Source organism: Panthera uncia (genome assembly GCF_023721935.1).
Source record: "Panthera uncia isolate 11264 chromosome C1 unlocalized genomic scaffold, Puncia_PCG_1.0 HiC_scaffold_3, whole genome shotgun sequence".
NCBI lineage: Eukaryota > Metazoa > Chordata > Mammalia > Carnivora > Felidae > Panthera > Panthera uncia.
In genome coordinates, this window is record NW_026057584.1 from 51321527 (window position 1) to 51342471 (window position 20945).

The 20945-nt window shown below is 37.3% G+C and overlaps 1 protein-coding gene across 3 annotated transcripts in view; it reads right to left on the minus strand.

The window, feature by feature from the left end:
- Positions 1-630: 630 nt before the first annotated feature.
- ITPRID2 (ITPR interacting domain containing 2) overlaps positions 631-20945 on the minus strand; it is a 39965-nt gene continuing 19650 nt past the window's right edge. The window contains exons 10-18 of one of the 3 annotated variants that reach the window (XM_049615407.1): positions 18071-18159; positions 15247-16455; positions 13112-13189; positions 12905-13032; positions 12364-12514; positions 11245-11298; positions 9831-10295; positions 2564-2681; positions 631-1790 (exon numbers count right to left, since the gene is read on the minus strand). In XM_049615407.1, coding sequence (XP_049471364.1) covers positions 2577-2681; positions 9831-10295; positions 11245-11298; positions 12364-12514; positions 12905-13032; positions 13112-13189; positions 15247-16455; positions 18071-18159 — 2279 coding nt within the window. In that variant the 3' untranslated portion in view covers positions 631-1790; positions 2564-2576. Of the gene's footprint in view, positions 1791-2563; positions 2682-9830; positions 10296-11232; positions 11299-12363; positions 12515-12904; positions 13033-13111; positions 13190-15246; positions 16456-18070; positions 18160-20945 lie in introns of all 3 variants that reach the window. The other 2 variants (XM_049615406.1, XM_049615410.1) reach the window with 2 other exon arrangements.

Consider the following 20945-nt stretch of genomic DNA (forward strand, 5'->3'; position numbering starts at 1 on the left):
GCAGCAGCTAGCCTGGTGGCTTTTAAACACAAAGTTTTAAAATGGAGAGAAGAAAGATGAAACTCTAACAGTGAAGTTTATTTTATTTCATTTATATGCTATATAAAATGATTCGCCCATTGGCTCAGTCTATTACTGCAACTGTTATAGCTCTAATTTTATCAGATTCTGGGTATCTTGCATTGTCAGAGAGGAACTGTAAGTGGCTACAAAGCTGAATAGTTAAAAGCATTTATGCCTGTATTACTATCAATATGGGGTGTGTGGTTTATATGTATCATTATCAAAATCAACTAAATTGAATTAATTTGACCAAAGAACAAAATAATACTCTAATGTCTATTCTTTGGAGTTTAACAGTAATTTTTAAGGAAAGTTTTATTTGGCCTCAGATGGTAATCATTAGGACCACAACACTAGATGAGACCAAGAGGCATCAGTACAAGCTCTTTCTCCAGGGTGGTCTAGTCTTAGCTGTATTTTTCAAAGCTTCATAGAAGCCTCTTTAGGAAATGAGAACATCAACCTATTACCTATATGCTCCAGTTCTTTTGGACCTTATTTGTTACTCATCAAATCTAATCCAAATTCTTCAAATTATACTAAAAGAAAAGAAACTATTAAAAGACATTAGGCAAAATAAATACTTTATTGTTTTATTTTTAGAAATCAGCCTTTGTGTGATAATTCAAACATTTATAAACCTTCTAGATATTCTTTCAAAGAATATTGTTAACATCTCAACCACTTTTGATTAAAATTTCACACAAAGAAATAGAATAAGAATTGAAAATTATAAATGCTAAAGGAATAATTCCAATAAATTTTGTTGTTACTTTACACATTTATTTAATACATACAAAACCAACCAGGAAACCACTTTCCTTTTTTTGTCCCTAAAAACAAATAGTTCTCACTGGTTAAAACTGAATTAAAACCATCTATTTTGAGGAGAACAAATCTAAATTACTTTCATTTTGAAAAAAACAAAACAAAACCAGCTTATTCATTTCTATCCATTCAAGTCAAAGGCTCCATTATTTTGGCAATACTCTACTTAATTAGTCTAAAGGACAGAAGAAGAAACATCTCCTTATAGGAAGTCTGGACAATGCAAAAAGTATAGTGTTTAACATAAGGCATGTTTCCAAAAGAAAAATAGTACATAAGCTATAATAAAATTACATTTGTCTTGGTAAAGTAACAAGGCTTACAGTGTAAGAACATTAAGTAGTTGTAGGTAACCTCATACAATTCTATCCTACTGCTATTAGTAACCTCCTCAAGAATTAAGAGCAATTTTTACAACAGAACAGTTTTTTCTTCTTGGAAGTGACACTAATTAACAGCAGTGGAGGGAAAATCATTGGTTGCTTCAAGCTCTCAAAAAATGAATCAGTTATTGCACAGTAAATACCTCATAGAGGTCAGTGTTTTAAGAAGCTAGTCTGAAGAAATAGGTCATTTATAAGTTGGTTAAATCTGGAAGTTTTCAAGTTTTAAAATTAATTCTACATAGGGAATCAACTGGAAAATAGTGACATACAAATAAATATTAGGCTTTCCAAATGGCTATAATTTTGGTAGTTTAGAAAAGAAATAAAGTCAGCAAAGTGCCTAAGTTTCTATGTACGTTTTTAAAAAAGATATGCATAGAAGAAATAAACACTATACACTGTATACAGTAGCCCAGCTCAGCAGCAAGTATCTTCTGAAGCACAAGTAACACCTCCACCAGTGTCAGTCACTGATCACTCCAACATCACACAGCTAGCACGATCCATGCCAACCTTGCAAAAGAAAGAGAAGTGAACGTTAATCATGTTTCAAGTATCGTTATTAAAAGGTTCTTCAAAAACAGGATGAGAATGTTCTATATACAGTATATGTATATAAACAGTATACACACATACACACACACTTTTAGACAAAAAAATTAAGAATGATACTAAGAATTTGTGATTAATTCTCAAAATGCTGGTCCATAAGCTGTACACTGAAATAGCATTATAATCAATGCTATCAAAATAATACCCAGGTTTGAAAGTTCTGATTTTTTTTTCAAAAAATTTTTTTAATGTTTATTCATTTTTGAGAGCAAGAGACAGAATGCAAGCTGGGGAGGGGCAGAGATAGAGGGAGACACAGAATTGGAAGCAGGCTCCTGGCTCTGAGCTGTCAGCACACAGCCTGATGCGGGGCCTGAACTTATGAACCGGGAGATTATAACCTGAGCTGAAGTCAGACACTTAACTGACTGAGCCACCCAGGAGCCCCTGAAAGTTCTGATTTCCTCAATTCCAGTACTAATTTAAGTACTATAATGAAGTTTCAGTAAGATAACACACTATTAATAATCCCCTAGAAGTTATTATTATCAGATTTCACTCGCTTGCATTTCCAGTGCAAGGGGTTGTAGTTTTTCACACTGTAGGATACCATATTATATACATTAAAAGTTAAAATTTAGCCACAGAAACAGTCCTGGGTACTAAGAAAACAAAGCATTAAAAATAAGTAATAATTTATAATTGGCTAAGCAAAAAATTTCAGAAAATGTTACCTATAAATTCCATTTAATGACTATCTTGCTTAGAATTAGATGCTTTACTTGAAGACACTGCTGCCAAAAGTCCACTTACAATTTCCCGTCTGATTTCCCCAACAATGGACTCTTTAATCTAGAATAGAAAAAGAGAAAAATGAGAACTCAACAATATGACCATAATCTACTTTTTTTGTTTTCAGAAAATCATAAACAGCACTTAATTCATACAGCCAGCTAAGCCACAGAGAAAACTATAGCCTTCATGTGAAACCCTCAGGAAATACAGAGATAGTGAGGAATCATGTCCATCTCTCCTCAAGCCCAGGTCAGACTGTGAGGTCACTGTGCAGTCTAGCATAACTCAGATAACTCCACTATGAAACATCACAATTCTTAAGTTAAAAACATTAAAAGTGTTACTCCATAGATTAAAAAACTTTATTTGCTTCATGACACAAAGTAACCCACAAGAACCGTTTAAACGTTAGATTCACTTTTATGTTTTTTATTAATGTCTATTTTTGTATGGTAATCAACAGTATACTCAAATGTTCTCATTGTTAAGAAAATTCATTAGTGGCAAAATAATATACAGGTATATTGCCTGTTTATACCAACTGAAGACAAAGTATCTAAAGAAGTTAAATATTAGGATCTAACATCCACATCTGAAGTGGAAAGAAAAAATGAAAATTTAGTACAATTTATTTTAAAACATGAAAAACATCCTCTAAACAACCATAAACTAAAGAAATAAAAGTTTTCTTGGGGCGCCTGGGTGGCTCAGTCGGTTGAGCATCCGACTTCAGCTCAGGTCATGATCTTGCAGCTTGTGGGTTCGAGCCCCGCATCAGGCTCTGTGCTGACAGCTCAGAGCCTGGAGCCTGCTTCAGATTCTGTGTCTTCCTCTCTCTCTGCCCCTAACCCACTCGCATTCTGTCTCTGTCTCTCTCAAAAATAAACATTAAAAAAAATTTTTTTTTTAAAGAAATAAAGTTTTCTTTACTTGTATGGTAAGTTTTGTCACCTGTCTAAAAACTTTGTTTCAGATAAGGATATTAAATCTTATTTTATTGTTGGAAAAGGCACATAGACCTAGGGACAATGATAATTCCATCAAGATTTTCTTGTCCAGATGCTCAAACACTACACATGCCTATCCATGCCATTTTCTTTCTAATGATACAGCATCACCTCCAAATAGCTCTTTGTGAAGGCTTTAAATGTGGATTTCCTGAAATAAACTGATAATGTGTTCCCAAATTAGAACTTGAGACACTTTCAAACCAGCTTTTAAAAATTCTACATATCCACGGTTTCCTGTCAGCCTGATCTATTTCCTAAAATGTTCCTAAGTACATCGTGAACACATCTCAATTGAAGTCTTTCCAAGAATGGCTCTGTATTAATCTGTCATGCAAAACTGGTACATAATACATAGACTTATACAGAAGTATTCATAAAAAAAATGCTCCTTAGTTACCAACCATCTGTATTGGAATATATTTAAATAAATACAAGATTCTTTTACCTCCTACCAATATTTTTAAACTTTAAAACATCATGAAAGTTTCTGACTTTCACAGTACTTGAGATTTATTTTTAAATGAGTACGTGTTGGATACAAATATTATGAAAACCAGAATCTCTTTGCTGCAATGTACTATATGCACAAACACAATGTGTTGAATCAGAACCTTTGCAAATGTGTATTTACAAAAGACAATAAGTAGCACAGTCTTCCCAGTCCTGTTATTCCATACAATATGGTAATTTTATTAACTTTCCTTGTTTTGTTTTTGTTTTGTTTTGTTTTGTTTTTTTGAGAGAGCGAGTGAGAGCATGAGCAGGGGAGAGGGGCAGAGAGAGGACAGACAATCTTAAACAGGCTCCATGTTCAGCATGTCGCCTGATGCAGGGCTCAATCTCATGAACCTGATCATGATCTAAGCAAAAATCAAGGGTCGGACACTCAACCAACTGAGCCACCCAGATGCCCCCATTGTTCTTTATCATCCAAAAAAAACCCAAGACAAAAGCCAAAAAGTATTCTTTTCAAACCAAAATGTGTGCCAACATTTTTTGAGTAATGTCCAGTGCGGACATTACTAGAATAAAGCATAACAAAAGTGTGTTATAATCTGAATGGGCACAAAATAGATATTGTTTCATAAAATATTAAGAGGAAAAAATAAAAAGCGTTTAGAGAATAACAGACTTTAAAATACTAGGCCATGAAAAGTAAGGGCAATCTCAGATGATAGGACAGAGAACTGTAGCAAGAGCAGCTTGGATGAGAGGGGAGCAAGAAAGGAGTGCAGCTAACAGATGGTTCCTACCAGGGAGAAGGAGACTGGAACAGGAAGGGTGAGGCCAAATGGGGAGTGTCTGTGCTATGAGTGTTGTAATTCAGGGAGAGAACTGGGTCTCACTAATGTATCCCAGAATAAAGTAAGTGCTCCATAAATGAAAGCACCAATGAGAGAGAGAGAGAGGGAGAGAGAGAGAGAGAGAGAGAGAGAGAAGTGAGAGAGCAGAGGCGAGAGAGAGAGAGAGAGAGAGAGAGAGAGAGAAACATCTGACACTAAAGGGAACAGAAAGTAGAAAAACAAAGGATTAGAGAGAAACCAGCACCGAAAACAACAAAATGCACTTAATAATATGCTGAAGGAAGAAGCATATGGACAAATAAATTAGCTCCAAAGTCTCGCATCCTACGGATTAGGAGTAAGAAAACTCCACTGGGATGGGAAAATTGCCTTTAGGAGCACAATTTCCAGAAGAAGTGGCACAGGGGGAGGACAGATGTGAGTGAGATTAAGAAAAGAATGCTCACTGGCAATATAAGCAGAATGAATGCCAGTCTGAAGTGTGGGGTACTAACTACATCTACTCAACAGGCATCTACTAAGTGACTACTTCGGGGCAGCCATCAGACCACGTGATCACTACAAGAAGTTACACTAAGAATACAGACAAGCTATGTATTTACCAAAATACACATTTCAAGTGTGTTAGATAGACTGTAAGAAACATATAGGCATGAACCAAACCTAGGAACTTCATTCAAAAAGAACTCTCTAAAGAGAAAAGCAATCTATGTTTATTCTTTGATACTTAACTTCTGTTGATCTGCTTCTATGGGACATGCTCATTTATTCTATTAAGTAATCTTTTTATTTTTTTTAAGTATCAGGCCACTGATTACATACATCACAGACCACCTGGGCAAATTCTAAGAGAGTGTAGTTTTCCCTCCAAAAACATATACAATCTGTGAAAAATGGGTTACCTTTAACCTGACAAAAGCTTTGTTACTGAATGAGAATATTAAATATTTGTCTGAAAGGACTTTCAGAATTCTCTTTCAAAAGAATTCTGCTGTATTAATACATTATAATGAAAGCACACTTTTTAAAAACATCACAGATGGTGAAATGATGCAAATAAAAGCCTGACAGACATCATTGTTTTCATGCACCCATGAGTGCAGGAAGAAAACTTCCCTGTTAAGTGTCTCCCAAACATGCCTAATCCTCACCTGCAAAACTGTTCAACACAAGCTCAAATCTTGCTGTCCTGAAGAGCGGCTTTGTTAATGATGTCAGGGGCACAGAATTTACTGGAAAAGCAGAGTCTAATTTAATTTTCTTCGTGGCTGATATGATAGCTCTGACAAAAACTGGAATTCAGTACCATGTGTATTTAGGCAAAAAGATTATGGATTTGAAATGAATAGAACCAGGACTAATCTGAATTTTACATATTTTGTAAATAAAGTTGAACAGAACACCACTGTAACTGAGTTAAGATCGTATCAACGCAAATTACTTTTTTAAAATTATAAATGGGATTGGATTAACTTATTTAATAACATATGTTTTTAAAGCGCTTCAAAACAGCTTATTTTCTTAAGTACATCAATGTTCCTCTTAACACCGTGTTTGATCTATATAGTTTGCTTGATAAATCCTTATTTGTAAATAGCAAAAGGATAAATGTTAAGGCCAACGTCCTACAGACTGCCAAATTTTGAATAGTAACAAATTCTGAAAAATTCCTCAAACATTTGCCTTGCATGCCAATTTAAATGTCTTCAAAATCAAAAGATCGTTCTTATTTTATGGGAAGTTCTTATAAATGATTAAGTACTACTGTAGGACCAAGAAACAACCATCTTTTCTACATGCTGTGTTGTATCAGCCAAAGAATCAATGTTCTGGTCTAGGAATACCTTACTCCTAGGAAATTACTCACAGCACATATCAGGTCACCTGTTAACAAACAACTTTAAAAATGAGGACTCAAGTGTGCATTAAGGGAATATTTATGCCAAATGAACAATATTAAGTTGAGTTTTCAAGGAAAACCTATTAGCTAAAGCAAGCTAAAAGGAACAAAAATACCACATTTCTAGAGAAAGAAAAAGTACCTTAAAACTTACTTCCTCAGTTAATTAATATAGTGTGGAGAAAAATAATTACTTAATTTTACTCGACAATTGATCTTTGATATTAAACATATAAATAAGAATGGATTATAATCATTTGCACCTAATGAGCAAGGTGGATGTACAGAGCTTGCTAAATGTTCACCAGGTACATACAATGAACTTATAAGAATTACGTTTACAGAACAAATCAATATCAAGAATTACAACCTTTTATATGCTTTTGTTTGTTTGTTTTGTTTTGTTTTTAAGTAGGCCTCATGCCCAGCACAGACCCCAGTGCGGGTCTTGAACTCACAACCCTGAGATCAAGACCTGAGCTGAGATCAAGAGTCAGACACAACTGATTAAGCCACCCAGGCACCCCTAGGACCTTTTAAACTTGAAGTTGATAATTCATGTCATGAAAAGAAATTACAAACATGTAGTCTCTTCTGCTAGAATGCATATTTTTAAAATGTAAATTTGTCTCAACATGAGTTATTGAAATATTAGGAAAGTTGAGTATAATATAAATTTCATGTCTGCTTATATGTAGTTTCATCCATAAGAAACACGGGACGAATGCAGAGAACTGCACTCAGCTGAACACAGGAACAGAACACACAAAGTGCACACATAGAAACATCTACGAGCTATCTCAGGTCACTGTGTTAGGAGCCACACCTACCCACATCTGCTATTAAAACTTTCCGTTGGATTTCATCTTACTCTCCTCTGCTACTTTGCAATACCTCACAAGCTGCAATCCTTCCAAACCCCAGTTCTATAAGCAAATTTCAGGTATTTTTCAAGGTCAAGTACCATATTTATTGTAGTACTTAAATATTTATTAACCATTTCACATGTATACTATTGTGCTATTTTTGCTAGATTTCTATCTTTTTTAAAATCTGTCACGTACAAAGTTTTAGTTATGCTTCTATTTTCCAAATAGGCTCTGTGGTTTTTTACTGCACCAATGTGCACAGCCCAACAATTTTTAGGAATATATATGTATGTATGTGTGTGTGTGTGTGTGTGTGTGTGTGTGTATATATATCATATCATAGCAAAAAAGACTGTATTTATTTTTAACATACTTCTCAAGCTACTATTATGCAGCTATGAATGATGGCACCCAATACACATGAACTAATCTCTGGACCCAGAGGATCAATGGCCCATTTGAGGGAAGAGTCTGGTCTGCTGCCACCATTCTTGACCTATAACCACTAGAAATTTGTTCTTTCTTACTCACGAATTAATTCCAAAAATACATTAGGCTCATATTGCTGAATTTATTGTAAATATGCAAATTAAAAACAAGTAGCCACTGACCCTAATTTCTCTGGCCCATTTTGACCTTTTCCATTTCTAAATTCTTAGTTCTTAAATACATTATACTACATGTTTTTCTGTGTAATTTTTGGATTGTTTCCTGAGTTAGTCTTGTTTGTCTTCCTACTAGTCTTTAAGCTTAAGAATTTCACATCATTCATTCATTTATTTGAAAGAGTGAGTGAGAGGACGAGAGCATAGGAGCGGAACAGAGGGGCAGAGAGAGAGTATCTCAAGCAGACTCCACACTCAGCACAGAGCCTGAAACAGGGCTTGATTCATTGACCCCAGGATCACGAGCCAAGTCAAAATCAAGAATCAGATGCTCAACTGACTGAGCTACCCAGGTGCCCCAAGAATTTCATATCTTATATGAAATCCCTTACAGAGCATATACTCATTAAGACTCTTATAAAATGATTTTTTTAAATGTATAGGCTATCTCCCCCTTTTAACTAATGGAAAGATCCTTTCTGATCATGTTTTTAATATATCAATGGTAAAAAAAATATATTCAACATGTGTTATTTTTATCCTGTGCATGCTACTGCATTTTGTTCCCAAGCACAGTGTAATGTGGGAAGGAAAGGAAAAAAAATAAAACCATCAAAACTTTTGATCTGTAGTCTCATATTTTAAATGATATAGGGGCGCCTGGGTGGCTCAGTCGCTTAAGTGTCCAACTTCAGCTCAGGTCACGATCTCGCGGTCTGTGAGTTCGAGCCCCGCGTCGGGCTCTGGGCTGATGGCTCAGAGCCTGGAGCCTGCTTCCCATTCTGTGTCTCCCTCTCTCTCTGCCCCTCCCCCGTTCATGCTCTGTCTCTGTCTCAAAAATAAATAAACGTTAAAAAAAAAAAAAAGATATATATATTACTCCTAACTGCCAGTTCCCAGTGCCTGAAACAGCTATTTTACTAATCTTCTCAATTAACTTTTGACCTCTGACTACTAATCTTCCTAACTTTTTACAGTTCTTATAGTAACCTAGAACTATGGTTAAATGCTTCAGGTTTACACACTATCACCCAGGATAAACCTTTTCCTTCTGTATTTCTATCTTTGAACAACTCATGTATCTTCCACATATCTCCACCCACTAAGCCAAATCAAATTCTTTATACAAATCACAACACTATTTTCTCATGTCAATTGACATTACCCAGTGATGATTTTTAATCCTGGAAGAGATCTAAATCATAGTCCCTATTTTACAAATGTAGAAATAAGAGGTCTAAGAATTTTGTCACATGTTTAGCTATTTTGAATCCTACAAACACTTTCTTCATCAGAGTGAATATAGAAAATTGCAATTATTTCACACTGGAGTATAAAATTTGTAGAAATGCCATTAAAACCCTATCTTAATAGACACGAGCTAGATCAATGGGAAAGTTCATTTAAAAGCTCAGAAAATTACTGAATACAGTGAATCAAAGCAGTATCTTATAATGTTCAAGTAACATTATTATCCAACTCATATCTCCAGATAAATTAGGCATAGATTTTACTCACCTCTCGTATGACTTGCTGCAACTCATCTTGCTCCACATTTTTATGCATTTCCTCAGTAGCTGGCATTAATGAGATTTTTCCATTCCCTTCTTCCACTACGGATTTAGGTCCTACAGCCTCTGACACTTCTTCAGCTGCACCAACTTCCTCAGAACTTTCCACATCTGGAGGTGTCTGCACAGAGCCCATTCTAGAAGGAGCAGTGGGCGTCAGGGCCACTGACGCTCGGAATACCTTCTTGCTTGGTACCAGATGGGTCTTGGGTTTGCCCACTGAGTCACTACAAGGTACTCCAGTTCTTCTATTAGCATGAGAGGGACCAGAACATACAGAAGAGGACTCTGATGTTGCTTGGGAGAAAACGGATTCTGAGCTTTCTCCAGGAGGAATTTCAAATGCCATTTCTCCAAGTCCCATGCCTAATTCAGACTTCAGATAGGACTGTTCCCGCATCAGTTCAGTGACCTGGAAATCAGAAAAATTGCAATTCTTCTCTCTTGAAATTAAGACTGGTAGTTAAAAGAAGATTAAAATTCTAACTGTGATGACTGCCAGAAATCACTTAGCTTGTAAAGACATGATTCTAATTCAATCATTTAGGAACTAATCAGTTGCATTTGCAACAATATAGGAAAATATAAATTTATGGTGAGATAAAACCATGAAGTATGTAACTGGACTATACAGGTGGATGAAATTTTACTTGTTACCACATGGTATCCAAATTACTTGTTAAGGAATAGTAAAGAAAAACAAAATAGCTACTCATAATGCTTCTGCCCTCAAATTAACCAATTTCTTTAAAAGATAATAAAAATTTGGGGCTCCTGAGCAGCTCACTTGGTTAAGCGTCTGACTTTGGCTAAGGTTGTGATCTCATGGTCTGTGAGTTCGAGCCCTGCATCGAGCTTTGTCCTGACAGTTCAGAGACTGGAGCCTGCTTCGGATTCTGTGTCTCCCTCTCTCTCTGACCCTCCCCTGCTCACGCTCTGTGTCTCTCTGTCTGTCTCTCTCAAAAATGAATAAACGTTAAACAAATTTTTTAAATATAATAAAAATCAGACTTTTGTTCACAAAGTAGTCATCTTACAGATCCAACTACCTAAAGGACCCGTAATCAGACTGTGAAAGCATATTTCCCCTGCAGCATAAACACTTTTTATACTGCATTACTTCCTTTACACCATAAAAATAAATCACTATTGCAATTAACTAGCTTTCTACTAGTGGCCTAATATGGCAATAGACTTTCACAAGTGCCAAACTCCCTTCCAATAAATTTAGATAATACCTATTTCTGTATGTAAAAACAAAAAACATTTCATATACACTAGGAAAACTGTGTGTTTATGAAATGTTTTATCATTCCCTTCCCCAGTGATTTGAAAGGAGAGAGGCTTACTGGTTCCATTACATTCAATGGAGAAGGGCATGACAAGTTATCAGCGCTTCTACTGCCACACATTCCCTGGAAAAATAAGAACAATATATATATATGTGTGTGTGTGTATGAATAAATTGTTTTTTCAAATTGCAAGTGTTCCATAATAAAATGAATTGGCTAATTATTACCCTGAAACATTCCTTTATGTTGCAAAGGTCACTCTCAACATGGCACCCTATAAAATGTGTTATTATGACTAAGTGCATAAAAGATGTTCTGGTTCTCCACTGTCACCAACACACATTTCTCAGAATAATGGATTGAAACATTTTATGGAAAAAGATATTCATCAATGATAAATAATACTCTTATTCTATGCTACTCTTATTCTACATATACACATGTAATACACACACATTCTTATTCTACTCCATATGTGTGCATATGTATATGTATGTACAGAATCATTCACTGTTAACAAAAACAACTGTGTTGTTCAAATAACAAAGAGAAAAGCTCACAATTTCAACATTTCAAAACAATGCATTTTATGACTGCAAAGGTCATAGCAAAAATAATCCAATGCTGAAGTTTAAATTTCATGGAAAGAAACATTAGAAATTTGAACAGTGATACAAAATAAAGAGTGTTTTATTTTCTTGGCTGTATACATGTTTTTTGCCTTTAAAAAGATCTCATTTGATTCTGTAAAAACCATAAAGACGGGAAAAAAACCCAAAATAAAGGAAAAATTTATAGGGAATAGTTATTTACTCAAAGGCAAAAAAAGCTAAGTGAAATATATGTTTATGTTCTTGGCAGTTAGTTACATGCAGTGATTAAAATCTATATTAGTCATGTGTTAATCCACTATCATTTTTCTTCTAAAACTAAAAAATTTTGTATTGCTCCTTATTATTATTAAGAAAATATGATTAACAATTTTCAATATATTTCTAAATACACTAAATACTTAAGAGAAGAATCACAACTTGTACATTCAACTGATTTGTGGGAAAGGATCCTTAAACATTCCGTTTGCCTCACTGCCATTAAAATAAGTGGTTTCACATTAAGGCATTTGCCCTAAACTGTGCGGCCCGTGGTAAGTCCTAAGTGAAATCCGCTGGCAACCCCCACGGCACCTACCGCAAGGGCTGAGGCGCGGAAGGGAGAGGGCATGCGCACAGCGCGGAACTGCTCCTCCAGGCCCAGCAGGCGCTCCTCCAACTGCAGCTCCAGGTCCTGAAGCTCCATTCGGACTGAATTCCTCAGACTCTGAAGCTGATCAACTTCATACCTGTCGGTACAACGATAGGCACAAGGTTGAAAAGAGCAGTTTGGAGATTCACGTTCACAACTCTCTCACAAACTGCTAGAAGGTACTGAGATTGCAGGTTCTGAAAATTAGCACAACAGTGACTGCCACAGGTGGGACCAGGAGGACAAATGGTCTTTCTTCCTCTTCCCTCTCTCCCAAACAGTGAACAAAGATTACAACCACCGTCTTCCTCAATACATGGAAAGCGGTTTCGTTAGTAAGACACTGCCTAATTTCACTCACAGGGGTTCACAAAATAAACGGTACACAGCAGTAGGCATAAAATCCAGCTTAAAAAAAAAAGGCTGATGATGCTTTTTCAGAATTAAAAGTATTTTGAGTTACATTAAGACAAAATGAACTTTTTACCTTTCCTCCTCGGTCATATGATGATAAACCATGGTTTGCTGACGTAGCATTGCCAACTCTAAATCCATCATTTGCGTCCTAAATAAATTCAGGCTCCGCCTCATTACCTGGAGCTCCTGAAAAGTATTCTAGAATACAATATGACAAAGTTATACTTCTAAATCAGAGAAAAAACTCTGTAACACAAAAATCTAAATAAGCACTTACTTCATACAGAGGTAGAACAGATGATTTCTGAGTACTATATGGAGCAGCAGCAAGATCGGGTCCTCTCGTCACAGGGTACTTCAAAAAAGTAAGAGTCTGATTACAAATCAGTGTTAAAGTGCTTACCTCCAAATTATCTAAGGTGTTAAAAAGGTGCAATTGGGGGTCTATATATAGTTCTCTTGGAGACAACAACAACAACAACAACAAAAAACCAAAACCCCACTTCATATTGTAAGGAGGAACCAGATACCTCAGTCCCCAATGCTACCTATATTACTCCTATCTGTGTCAGGTAGAAGTCTGTCTATATGGAACAAAGAAGAGGCAAAGAAACAGGTATATTTCAAATCTACATCTTACGGGACTTCCCTCTTGCCTTGAGAAAGAAGAAAACAAACAAAACTCAAAAATGTAGAAGCAATAGCAGATTCGGATTATAGGAAATTACTGAGTTGGCTGGCCAGAGTAGCAGGCAGTCATCATACTGCTCACAGACATTTGAGCATCTACTGTGTGTCATTATTTTAGACAGTGAAGAAAAAAGACAAAAGAAAGCACAAAAGGCATTCCCAGCCTTCAAATGTTTTCACAGTGCAAGGGAAAAAAAAAAAAGGGAAGTGGGAAAAAACTTACAATGTTGGGGTGGGGGAGGGGAGTGCAGTGATGGAAACAAACAAAAATCTAGATTAGGTGAATGATCCTGGCACTGATGACACCTGAGCTGAGCCTTAACAGGAAACAGGCCTTGATCAGGCAGAGAAAGGCAAGGGCAAGGGACTCCAGGTTAAAACAAACAAACAAACAAACAAAAAACAGTGGCATTTGTAAAGACAGACACAGGAACGCACACCTATTTAAAGAACTGCACGCAGTCCAACACAGCTGGAGCACACGCATGAAGAACGAGACTGGACAGATAGTCAGAGACAAGTCATGAAGAGCATCTGTCTACTGGGGGGTGGGAGGTGGTGAGAAGATTATTTAGCTGAGTTACTGATGGGACACCCAAGAGGAGCAGACCACATGTAGAGCAGCTGGTCTAGAAAGGTGCACCATCAAAGCGTAGGTGGGTTGAGCCCTGGAAACCCTGTGCTTCACGCAATTACAGCTGGAGAGTTAGGTATCTCACTCACAGATTTTTATAAGGAGGAAGAAAAAATACCCACATTCTGGTCAGACCGGGAGAAAATCATTAGATGACCATCCTCATAAGGATAAAATCTGTATTTAAAAGAAAGTATACTTTGCCACTTAATAAGTCGCAAATTTGATTTTGCCTTTCCTAGTGGCATCCTTCCTATCATGTCATCATAAGAGATCTATTATATACACTGTAAACCTCCGGACTCCTAGCTGAACTCTGTGATCAGGACATTACACTGTCATTTTCTTTATTTCCTCAAACTATCTAAACACAAGTAGTGTGGAGACAGATTTAGAAAGGCAAACCTAAAGACAATTTGTTTTCAAAGCTTTTTTGGAAAATTTTTTGCAGCCCACCAACATATCTGAGCGCAGTAATTTTAAAAGTGACAAGACAGACTATTTTTATTCAAATTCACACTTTACCTGATTTTTTTTCTTTTCTGGGGCAGTTCCAGTCTTTGAACCCAGTGGAAGCAGACTAATTCTGTGCCAGGAGACCAGTATCAGGAGTCAGTAGATGAAGGGGGAAGCTTAGACAGCTATGAGCAGAGCCAGGGGAACACACGGCGACACAGAGGTCGAGGGAAGGAAAGCTTAGAAAGGAAAGAGGCAGTAAACACGATCAAACGGCAGAGAAAGGGAGGCAGCATTTGAGAGGGAAGATTTTTTAGTAATAGGTACAACCTGACTTAAAAAAAAAGACAATGGAGGATAGGCTAAAGAAGGGAGGTTACCTAATGAGCAAAATCTCTTCTCCAGAAGAGAGGGAGATTATGAGCAGAGAAATTAACCTTGTTCAGGATTAATTATAGCTTTTCCCTTAAGATAGGAGGGAAGAGTACAGGAGGAGGGCAGGTTCAGAGAAGTTTAGGCATGTAAGAAAATGAGGCTGAGGTGGTTCATGCCTGATGGGACTTTGCTTCTTAGTGAATTAAAAGGTGCTCAGATCAGTAAAAGAAAAAAAAAACATTTTTTCCCCCTCATACCTGTGAAAGATTCTGCAGTGAGTTTCTAATATCATGCAATACTCTTCGCAACTGCATTTCAATGGCGGAAGGGGGGTTCACAGAGCACGCTCGGTAAGGGTAGGCAGCATGTCGATGCGAGTTAGGACACCCGAAAGGGGTAGTGAAGGCACTACAGGTGGCGCCTGATATGTTGGGAACACTGTGAGTGCTCAGAGTTCTCATGTGCTCACACAGGGGCCTCTCCTGCCACTCCGAGTGGGCAGAGTGAAGAGAACAGGTGGACTGAGATACTGGTGCCGGGGCATAGAGCGAACAGGAAGGAGTCCTTCGATGATGGCATTCCTCCAACCGGTTCACCTCGCTCTGAGAGGCTTCTTCTTTCTTCACAGATGATGGAGAGATGAAAATAGTGGATTTAACTAAAGACTGACCATCGTGCTCAATCACCTCTTTTTCTAATTTCTGTTCCTCTTCAGGTGTGTACTTGTAAGTGAAGGACGGTGGACTGCATCTGGTCTCTTTTCCTGGGGACAACCGAACATTGACAGAGGATACGACTCTTACCGGGCTCAATAAGGTTGTTGGTAAAGACTGAGACCTTCTTAGAGGATAGCCAGCTTTTGCAAACAAGTACCTTTGTTTTAACAGATCTTTCGATTTTATCAAGCTACGCCCTACTCTCTGATTAGACAGACTGCAAACCTTCATTTGAGCTCTTTGCAAAGCGGTATTAACTCTGTCCACAGAAGAGGGAGGCCCAGTTGTATTTTCCGAGCTCTTCTCACTGCATCTAGCTTCAATGGAAGCCAGTGATTTGAGAATATGGTGTGTGGTATACTGGGCAAATTCACATTCACTGCTTTTATCCACATCACTTTCGGCACTTGCTTCCCCCAGCAGATCCACTGGCTGTGCTGGAGACAAATCCTCTTTCACTTCAGTAATTGCAGTAATGTGGTCCCCTCCCCCACAGGGGGACTCTGTGTTCCCTGCAGGCTCAACAGCCTCGCACTGGGGGAAATTCTGGCTATCTGACCTTCTATCAGCAATTGTTGCTGCCTTCTCTCTTCCCTTCTGAAGAGGGATCAGAGACTCCTCCTCTGACTCATGAAAATAAGGCTGGTCTTGTGCTGTTGGTGTGACAAGGTCTTCACCAAATGAGGTGACTGTTGTCTCACTGTCACAACTGTCGGCACTACTCCCCATAGCCTGCAAGGACTCATGAACCTGTGAAAGGAAATGGGTGGAAAAATGGAGAATTTGGATAAGAGGGATCACTAACAAAATGCCAAACTGATATGCCGTTTCTATACTTCCAGGGTCTCCCACCTTGGTGACGGCCCTGGTGCTGCTCAAAACTGTGTTTTACTGCCCCTAGTCAGCAACTCCTTCACTTTCCCACAAAGCTTATTCCAGACCTTTACTATTTACCTCAGGTCCCCTTTTCAGCACCCATTTCTTTTTCTTCCAACACATGACACTGAGTTACTGAGAAGACGGACCGAAATTTCTTAACTTTCTTCCCCAACACCTACAAATGTTCCCCTACCTCTCCCTGCCATTCCTTCCTCTCCGTTCTGAAAGGAAATTTGCTTTTTTTCAAAGCAAATCCTCCAGTCTATACGTCTGATCACATCCTCTCCAGGACTGTGGTATTTCTGCACAATTTTATCCCAGATTTTTCTGCATCTGTCTTCTTAGAGCTCCTTCCCTTAGCCAAACAACTTTCCTGAGTCATCCCCCTTTGAAAAAGACACAAAGACCTATCACCCTTATTTGAAAAAAACAGTCAACATCCGTACCTTCTTTTCCTTATCACTTTACTCTGCCCTCATGCTTCTGCCTCATTTCTTACCTCAAAACCACTCACTCAACCACTCACCAGAAAGCTGAATTCTTATCTTTCTATGCTCACGTCCACAGATTTCCTTTTAAAAAACGCTCTCCTCCAACTCCCAGTTGTTCTGCCCACTGGATTATTCTTTCTGAGTCTCCTTAAACACTTCTCGTCTGTGTGCCCCTCAGGTACTATGTTCCTGGAGGCTCTTGTGGGTTCTCTTTTTCTCTTACCTCCAATTTTCTTTAAAGTTTGCTCCTAGATATTTTAGACACTTTCAAAATGCTTCTGTACCTTGGCATACAAGGGCTCCATATGTTACACACACAGAGTATAAACTCCTTAAGGATAAAGATGTGCCTGTTACCTGGGTTATCTAACACACTCCACCATTAAAGTCATAGAATATCCAGAAAGCTATGTAACACAACGTTAGCTATTAAATAAACAAACAAACTGAAGCAATAGTGGGAAAATAGAAGAAAAGTATCAGACAGAATAATGATCAAAATAACCTCTATTTCCTGAAAGTCAAAAAATAAAGAAGGAGGAACTCTCTTTGTTTTTAAATGTTCAGTCAGAGAGGGGGCATCTGGGTGGCTCAGGTGGTGGAGTGTCTGACTCTTGATTTTGGTTCAGGTCATGATCTCACAGTTCGTGAGACTAAGCCCGCATCAGGTTCCATGCTGACAGCACAGAGCCTGCTTGGGATTCTCTCTCGCTCCCTCTTTCTCCACCCCTCCCCTGCTTGCATCATAGACTCTAAGTAAATAAATAAACATCTTAAAAAATGTGTCAGTGCTTAGTCAGAAAGAGATGCAGAATTAGTGAAAACTAAAACCTGTAATCAAATGCTTAGGTAACACCTACGTCCTGGAGTTTTATTCTTACTGTCATTTGAAAAATAAAGATTATACAGATTCAGTCTTGAAATATATAGGTAGTGAAAAATCACCTAAATAGGAAGAAGTTGATCAGAGTGCCTACTACAATGGAAATTTTTACCTGAAGATGACTGAGGGAGAGGCAGTCTGTCGAATCTTCAGCAAAGCCACTGCTGTCAGAGTGTTGACTTGCAGTACGTAACAAATGATCTATCAAAAGACATGCAGTTAGGGCAGAACTGCTAAATAGGACTTCACTGGAAAGAAGGTCTTACAGATATCTAATTCCTGATACATGTCTGCTACGTATTGATTCCTTCTTAGAAAAATATGCATCACTTATGCAAAATGTGGCTTCAAAGCACAGAAGGCAGCTTGAATTCAACCAAAAACTGAATCACATCTATCAGAAATTCTGTGTTCAGTTGCTAATTAAGTTCCGGTTTTAATATATTTTGGTATAACCAATTAGTTGCCTATCCTTGGAGGACAACTGGCTGAAAACAAGAACCACACTGATAAAAACAGGAATCCCAAAGGAAGCCACTTCCTTTATGTAAATATGTAGATATTCAGCAGGTGAAATTAGAAGTTTAAATGTAGTGTGCAAAAAAGTTCTATTATCTTCCTAATAACAAAATAAGAATATACTTAAGGTGCCAATAAATTAAATAATTTGCAGGCAAGAGTACTTAAATGTTTCTGATGTTTCAAATGATGCAAACATTTGTAAGTCATGAAACAATGATTTCATAACAATTGAATGAAACTCAAATAGGTTCAACTGATACATAATGTTGTTAATCTTAAAGAAACCCTGTTTGCTTTTTGGCCTAAAAACTCTAATTCCTGGTTAGTATAACCTGAAAACACTTTTTAAAATAAAAAGGCCACCTAAGTACAGCAGATCACATGGCCATCCACACTGCAAGTTTGGGAGAAACTTTGTATCTATAACATTTACTAAGGGAGAAGCTTCATGACAAGGTCAAGTTCTGCAGAACTTCAAAAGCATCAAGCTAGGGGCACCTGGGTGGCACAGTTGGTTAAGTGTCCAACTTTTGATTTTGTCTCAGGTCATGATCTCATGGTTTGTGGGATTGAGCCCCATGTTGGGCTCTACTGATAGCTTGGAGCCTACTTAGGATTCTCTCTCTCTCTTTCTCTCTCTCTCTCTCTCTCTCCCTCTCTCTCTCTCTCTCTGCCCTTTTTCAGTATGCATGCATGCTCTCTCTCTCTCTCTCTCTCTCTCTCTCTCTCTTTCTCTCTCTCAAAATAAATAAATAAATAAATAAATAAGCAAGCAAGCATTAAAAAATAAAAGCATCAAGCTAAACAAAGTGTGTTTTACCAAAAACCTGATAATATGTTTTAATAAAATCCAAAATCAATTAAACTCTGCCTCACTTTGAAAAATATCCCACTTGTAGCTTCAGGTTTAATCTAAGAGTATCACAGAATGGCGTAATTTTTTCTCATCATAATTTAGAAAAATTCTGTAATATTGCTTTGAAGTGAACAAAATTGTATAATGACATATAAAAAATTGATCCATACCTTTGATAGGCCTAGGTAAACTGGAACAATTGTGAAACTGAACTGGAATGAGCTGTTACCATAGGTACTAATTATGCATTATATCAACTGAGAGAATGATTAACATCTTAACGTCACAGTAGTTATCACCATAATTATGTGTTTGCATGTCTTTTTTTAGACTATGAGTCTTCTGAAGACAGAAACCTCATTAATTCTATTTTGTATCCCAGTACCTAAAACAATTAAACAATAAATAAATGTATGCTGAATGAAACAATAACTTTCTTTTTATTTTTTTCTCATGTTTTTTATTTATTTATTTATTTATTTATTTTATTATTTTTTAATATATGAAATTTATTGTCAAATTGGTTTCCATACAACACCCAGTGCTCATCCCAAAAGATCCCCTCTTCAATGCTCACCACCTACCCTCCCGTCTCTCCCACCCCCCATCAACCCTCAGTTTGTTCTCAGTTTTTAAGAGTCTCTTATGCTTCGGCTCTCTCCCACTCTAACGATAACTTTCTTTTTAAAGCAACAATAAAATTAAACAGTCCCTTAAAGGATTTAAAAGTGAAACTGCCTATCATGTTGGGCAAAGGGCAGCGGCTGGAGCCCAGGGAAGCCAGTGATTAGCTCTGCTCAGGTCAGTTTTATCAGCTGCGGAATACAGTCTATGCTGAGTTCACCTCTGTGGTTGTTAGCCTTGAGTTCACATAGACTAGGTCAGATTATAGCCTACTCAGCCTTCACAGCAGGAGTTGGGCTGTGGAAAGAACAAGGAGGCCTGGGTTCAAGTTCCTACTTTATCATAATAAGCAGTGACTTCTCTCCTCCACAAAACAGAATAATCCTTCTATCTCACAGGGCTACTTCAGGAACTAAGTAGGGTGTAGGCAAAACTATTCTGTAAACTGTAAATCACAACCTATGTTCTTTAGGCAGGTATTTCACAAAAAACACCGTTCTCCACAGAAAAATGTGGAATTAAAAACAATCAGACCTCTGTCCTAACTGAAGAGATTTAACACTATTTCTAATTAAAAACGAGGATGTTAGAGCAAAACATTAAAGTGAGAACAAAACCTAGAATTTGTGTTTGTCCAATATCATAAAGAAATAGAACAGAACACCTGTACACTCTGCAGGACTAAAGAAAATTTGTACCTCTTCTATAATAAGGAATAAGCTCTCAATATAGCTTAGTGAATGTTAGTTGTGACAAGAGTTGAGTCACTAAACTTCTCTAGACTTAAATCCCAGGACTGGATAGGAGAATTAAGATCACTCTAACTTCAAAAGCCCTATCATTAAGGTGCAAGTATTTTTTTCTTTTTATATACATGTACTACATGCACTATAGTGCATATATGTATAGTGCACTGTATGTACTAAACTTGTGAAATGAGTATTTTACCAGTGATTCTAATTCTGTAATTATAATTAATCAAAGA